General features: G+C 43.0%; 1 protein-coding gene across 1 annotated transcript in view; it reads right to left on the bottom strand.

Annotated features, from left to right (window-relative positions):
• Positions 1 to 466: 466 nt before the first annotated feature.
• The window catches only part of TNXB (tenascin XB), a 74582-nt gene continuing 68952 nt past the window's right edge, over positions 467 to 6096 (bottom strand). The window contains exons 21-25 of the mRNA XM_018555830.1: positions 5705 to 5856; positions 3349 to 3445; positions 1696 to 1857; positions 894 to 1057; positions 467 to 574 (exon numbers count right to left, since the gene is read on the bottom strand). Coding sequence (XP_018411332.1) covers positions 476 to 574; positions 894 to 1057; positions 1696 to 1857; positions 3349 to 3445; positions 5705 to 5856 — 674 coding nt within the window. The 3' untranslated portion in view covers positions 467 to 475. The remainder of the gene's footprint in view (positions 575 to 893; positions 1058 to 1695; positions 1858 to 3348; positions 3446 to 5704; positions 5857 to 6096) is intronic.

The raw sequence follows: 6096 nt of genomic DNA, 5'->3' as shown, positions 1-6096 counted from the left end.
GCAAGAGCTGTTTGGTCATAGGACACTATGGCATGTTCCACCTAAAATTGTACATCCCCAATATATGTATTCTGGATCCCTCAGCTACCTGGTTTTAGTTACCATTTAGCTCCCTCCTGATGCTCTTTTACATTTTAGCTTACTCCTAATTAATGTTTGTATTTCACGGGCCAGTCTTTAGCAGGCTACGGCAATGGGATTTCCTTCTTCCTTGGCTGTTCTTCAAGACCTTGATCATTGAAGGGGTGCTGTAGGCTTAGGATCGCTTCTAGAGTCCAAGTCTCCAACTCACCAACAGCAATCCAGATGACAAAAAACATATGCATATATGACAAAGGCCACTTCAGACAAGTTCGCTCATTTATGACCTTGGTGGGTATCCTGTAAGGATGGTTGGACTTGTGTTGGGGTTTCGGGAGGTGCCACGTTGCTTCCAGTTTTCAGTTGAGTGGTTCCAGATTGCATCAGGGGGGTTCTATAGCCGGCGCCAGTTGCCCATGCCACGAGGGCGCATCTTCATTTCAGTGAAAGGGATGGAAAACTCGAATCCTTTCCACGTCTTCCAGTTTACACCCTATAGAAATAGAAAAGATGCATCATAGTATTGAAACCAAAAAGTTAAGCCAACAGTTTGGGGACACCTGGCCCTACACATGCAATATATGAGCTTGTTGGACATTCCATTCCAGTATATGAGCTTGTTGGGCACTATTATGAATTCCAATAAGCTTTAAAACCATGAAACAGAATTGTTGGTGTTAGGTTCCCTATCTGATCTGTTGTTTTTCTGAAAATTATTTGACAGAAAATAAACAAAAATATTATTAATTACAAATATTAACAAACAAACACTATATAAAAACATCCAACCCCGTATTGTGGGGGTCACGTACCTGGTGGTCTTTGTTGTTGGCGTATAGACCATTTAGATTGGCATAGTGGCAGTTGCGGTACCACCACGCTCCTTTGTATGACATGGCGCATGGCAGGATCCTCCGCTGAGTGTCCCGGTCGCGGGTTGAGAAGACCATGTTGTTGTGATAGTCCATAGAGTCCCCTAGAAAGATGGCAGCTGATGTTAGCACTCCTTATCAATGATATTAAACATTATATTGCCTACATCTCCATCTATCACATAATGAGGGGAATGTATCAAAACTGGAGCAAACAAAACCTGGAGCAGCTGTGCATGGCAACCAATCTGCTTCTCTCTTTCATTTTCACAAGAGAGAAGCCGATTGGTTGCCATGCACAGCTGCTCCGGATGTTATCTGCTGCAGTTTTGTTTAATTCCCCCCAATGTATCTCCTCCTAACACATATTAGGCTCAGTTCACAAAGCAAACACACCAGGATAAGGATTCCTATTTTCAAAGAGTAAGTTATTTTCAATGGAGCCCAAAGTGGTTTAAAAATGGTGGTCACATGCCTGATATAAAGATGCTTATCCTTGTGGGTAAGCTTTGTGAATTGAGTCTATTGCATTGAAGGCATGTTATACGTTTTTAGTGGTAGTAAAAAGTAATTATAAACTGTATAAAAATAAAAACTAAGAAAAACTATCAAAATCAGCACCATAAATAGGCAAAACTGTGACCATCAATCTACCCCATTGAAAAAAAAAAATCTGTCGTATACAGTATTCTTGTTATCCTATCACCAGCAGGCTGAATTCCTGTATGTCTGTCCCTCTGACCTGCGGTTCCTCTGTATTTTCCTAGCCGCAGTCTAAATTGTTGATTTTCGCCCTCAACTCGGAAATCATCATACACAGCGTAGGCGGACTCATCTCCAGCACGCAGGTCCACGCGCAGCTCGTAGGGTGCAGAGGAGGTGATCTGGTGCAGAGCAATGTTACCTGCAGAGAGGCAGAAAGGAGAATGACTTAGCATTATGTAGTGGGGAGAACCTTGTGCTTTAGGGGGAGCCAGACTGGTCCTTATTCTTCCTTTAATGGTCCTTATTCTTTTTTTTCTCAGAACATGTTGTGCTTATGATGTATATGGTGGATAGTGCTTAGATCTATTAGGCCAATGATTGTCAATTGATGAGGTATAGAGATCCTCAGCTGGGGCCACTGACATTACCAAAGGGCCTCATATAAGGTTAAGTATATGTAATGCTAGAAAGGGTTGTCCGAGATCGCAGACATACTAGAGGAGATGATGGTCAGAGATCAGCGACATGCTACAGGTTTGGCTGGAGACTAAGGACATGCTACAGAAGACAGTGAGAGACTGGGGGCATGTTACGTGAGGCTCGTAGAGATCTCTGCTGTTACACCTTTACAAACCAATGCTCCCATTTCCATTAAACACTGCTGGGGTCCAAGGGCCACGCAAGTACCGAAGGGCTGCATGTGGATGCAGGTTAGGCACCAAGGTTTTACACCATCATGTCGTAGTGTGAAGTTTAGGTCATTGGCGCTACATGGTGTCTTACAATGTCAAGTTCTGAGTTATCACATCTTGGAAGACCTGAATTGGGGGGGCCCCTGAGGCTTTCCTCTGCAGAATGCATGTAGGAACCCAGAAGTGCCAGCTTGGCATCCATCCTAACTGGTCTTGGCCTTGTTTGGGTGGAGGGTGTATGAGGATCAGTGTGTAAAGAATGTACGCTCAGCCTGGATGTAGACAAGTCTACCCAAGGAGGACCAGAACGTATCACCCTTCCTAGTCCCTGCATCTGAAGGCACGTACTCATGCCCTGTCACGCTGATACAAGCCCACATGGCCTTCAGCACTGGGAGGTCCTAAAAAAAAGAAATTTTTTCAGCACCGCTAATACCCATGTAGGTTGCCAATGCTTCCTTGCCTTACTGGTTTAAAGGGCCTGAATAATGACAGTTCAGGCTACTATTTCCCTCTTCTACCATCACAAATCATCCTACTGCTAAAACTGTGTTCCTTTAAGAAAGGTGCTGCTATATTGCTGTATTGCTGTAAAAAAATAAAGCCGTCATTGGCTGAAGCACATCCTAAGCTGCTGGTATGAATGTAAAATCAGGTCTTAGTCTTACAGAGCTTCAGTCCTTAGGCACCTGCCTACTGTGTCTAAAGCTAGAACAAGCCCCGACAAGGGGCAATAAACTAAGATTCCAGACTCTGCAGTAGCAGAGACACACTGCACTGTCTACAGGTCTATAAGCTCAGTTGGCTAATCTATAAGGACTATTATTTGACACAATGAACGTTATTTTCAGCCAATAAGAGCCTAAGTAAGATCACATGACCACAAATAACGATAGTTATTGTAAATACTGTATGCAGTATAGCTTATTGAATTGAGCAGTAAGTTTGCTGTATATTATAATGAAATGGCTTCAGCACATCTACCTGCGATCACTTACCAAGCCAAAATTCCCCGGTTATGTTTCCGAATCCATTTTTATAGTCTGGCCAGTCACGGTAAAAATTTATGCTGCCGTCCATTCTCCTCTGGAACACCTGCACAGAAGAAGCACAATTACTGGACACAACGCAGGCTGGCAATACGCACTGTTGTCTGTAGGGGGCGGCAGAGCAGCATTTTATAATAGGGAACAATATTATAAATATAATGTAGCTAATCTTGTACAAGGGGGGCAGGCGTAGCCGTGTAGGCGACCTCGGAACTCCAGCTGTTATGGAACTACAAGTCCCATGAGGCACTGCAAAACTCTGACAGCCACAGGTATGACTCCCAGAGGCATGATGGGATTTTGTGTGTTTACAACTGGAGTGCCAAGGTTGCCTACCCCAGTACTAGGGCTTGTGTCGATGGGCTTTGGGTTGTATGGATGGCATTAGTTTTAGACACTTCTGAGAATTCAGAATTCATTGACAGCTGCAGTTAGGCTACTTCTGGCCTGCATTTGACCTGCAGCTGACTTGCTTCTGGCCTGCATTTGACCTGCTTCAAGCAGGTTTTGCATTCCTATAGATTTGTTTTGTAAAGCAATAGCTCGCCAAAATAGGCCGATGAAATACTTTGTTCACCTTCTCTGTTCACCTTCTCAGAGGAGGACCCTATTCCCTGTATGGTAGCAGTGGTCTCTCTGCAGAGGTTAGACGCGCCCCCTGATTAGGTAAAGACATTGCTTTCCAATCAGCTGTGCTGATTGGAGAGCAATAGGTCTGACTCAGTAGGGGGCGATTCAGACCTCTGCAGAAAGACCACTGCGTCCACACAGGGAGCAAGGGACCTCCTCTGCAGCATTCTGGCAGAGGACAGGCTTTTGTTCTCTGCGGCTGCTCTCTGAAGAAATGTGATGCACCTGGAATGTATTTTTCGTGAAAACCTTGTTGAGGAAAATACTTAGGCTGCCATTACTGACTAGGAAATTACCACAAGCGCACAATTGTGTATAACTCAGATACATATAGCCCAATAGCAATCATTTTAATGGGTTGTCATTGCTGACGTCCTATTCTGCAAATGCTCTTTGCCTTGCTGTCATCCAGATCCTGTTAAAGGATCTGTAAATGGATGACGTGGGCATGTAGGTGGAGCCCAGAACAGCTGCCCGATTTAAAAAAAATCCATCCCAGGTTGTGGGGAGAAGAATCCCCTGATTCAGGTAAGTGTGTGTGTGTGTGTGTAGGGTGAACATGACACATGGCCATTGTTATATGGCCATGTGTCATGTTGCACCCTAAATATGGGCACACCGTAAAACATGGTCAGAAAAGTAAATTTAGCCTTTAATTCAGTTTTTTGTTATTTACAGCAAGATGATAACATTTACACAAGTAGCTTTAAAAAATGACTCAGATCCCTATCAGTGAGGTGACAGATCAGCGGAACGTTTTCTATAATATGAGGTTGTTTTGTGTGGTTATTTTTAGCTGTGATCCAAGTAATTTGTAACCCTCGGGGTTCCATATAATACATCTGAGAGGGAGCAGGAATAAATCTTCCCACTTTATTGCAGTTAAATGTATACCTTGCAATAAACATGTTGCTATGGTACAGAAGTGAGTAATCTAAAAATGCTAAAAAAAAATTCTTCTTGCAAGCTGATACCACCTCTCCGCATTGTTATAAGACATGGTACAGTATGTACGGTAACAACTTTGGGCTTAGTATTGTGGTACCCCATTGTAGATGTTATTCTTTTGATCTTTATATTGTTCTCTTCCTTGGAAAAATTAATAAAAACTTTTGAAATCCAAAAATGCTAAAAAAAAATCATCAGTAAACAATTTAAGAGGAACTGAATTGTGCCAAAAAAGGCAGAACGAGGATAAAGGACTAGTCACTGGTATTGTCCCTGCTGCTGATCTTCCCCTAATACTGATGTACCATGCCTAGTTCTGCACTGTGTCTCTGTGTGAAGGCAGACATTTTGGTAGAGGCAGGGCTTTCTTTCCTCATGTCAGAGCCTCCAACAAGGAGAACAGTGAGCAGCGCAGTAGTGACATCACTAAATCTCACTCCAAAGCTCCTGGGACTTGCAGTCAGAGGCAGCAGTGCCTGAGATCTCACACTGCAGATACACAGCGATGAGGATGTGTACACAGGAGTGCCTAGCCACACCCACATACACCACACTCACAATGCACCGCTATTTTTCAAGATGAATTCCAGACAAAAAGTGAATCTTTAAACGTAGTTCTTTTTGACCCAAAATACAATTTCTAACTGTTCTCTATGACATAGCAAATCTTAAAGTCCACTTTAAAAATCCCAGTCAATCATGTGCATGAATATATACGTATACTTACAACCCAGCCTCCTCCGTCTGTCTCCATATCACAGTATACTGTCAGCTGGTCTTCTCTGCTACCCCCCAAATGTATGGTGAATGGACCATTCTGCACCTCTCCATTCATCCTCTGCTCCCAGCAGTCCCGAGGATAGGGGTATCTTATACGACCTGCAGAGGAAAAGTTAATTGTCAGATACGGCAATCAGTTCATAGTTTTCTGGCATCTGATTAGAGAAAAATGTATTCTCATTGGTTGTGGTAGGTTCATATATATATATTTATATATATCATGAGCAGGGCCCTCCTACCTCATGTACTGAAATTGTATTGTTAATTGTATTGTCTCCCTCAGTTTTGTGAAGCGATGCGTAAACTGTTGTTGCTATATAAATCCTGTATATATATATA

Source organism: Nanorana parkeri, unplaced genomic scaffold, assembly GCF_000935625.1.
Source record: "Nanorana parkeri isolate BGI_ZX_2015 unplaced genomic scaffold, ASM93562v1 scaffold215, whole genome shotgun sequence".
NCBI lineage: Eukaryota > Metazoa > Chordata > Amphibia > Anura > Dicroglossidae > Nanorana > Nanorana parkeri.
This window is presented reverse-complemented; position numbering and strand designations above follow the sequence as displayed.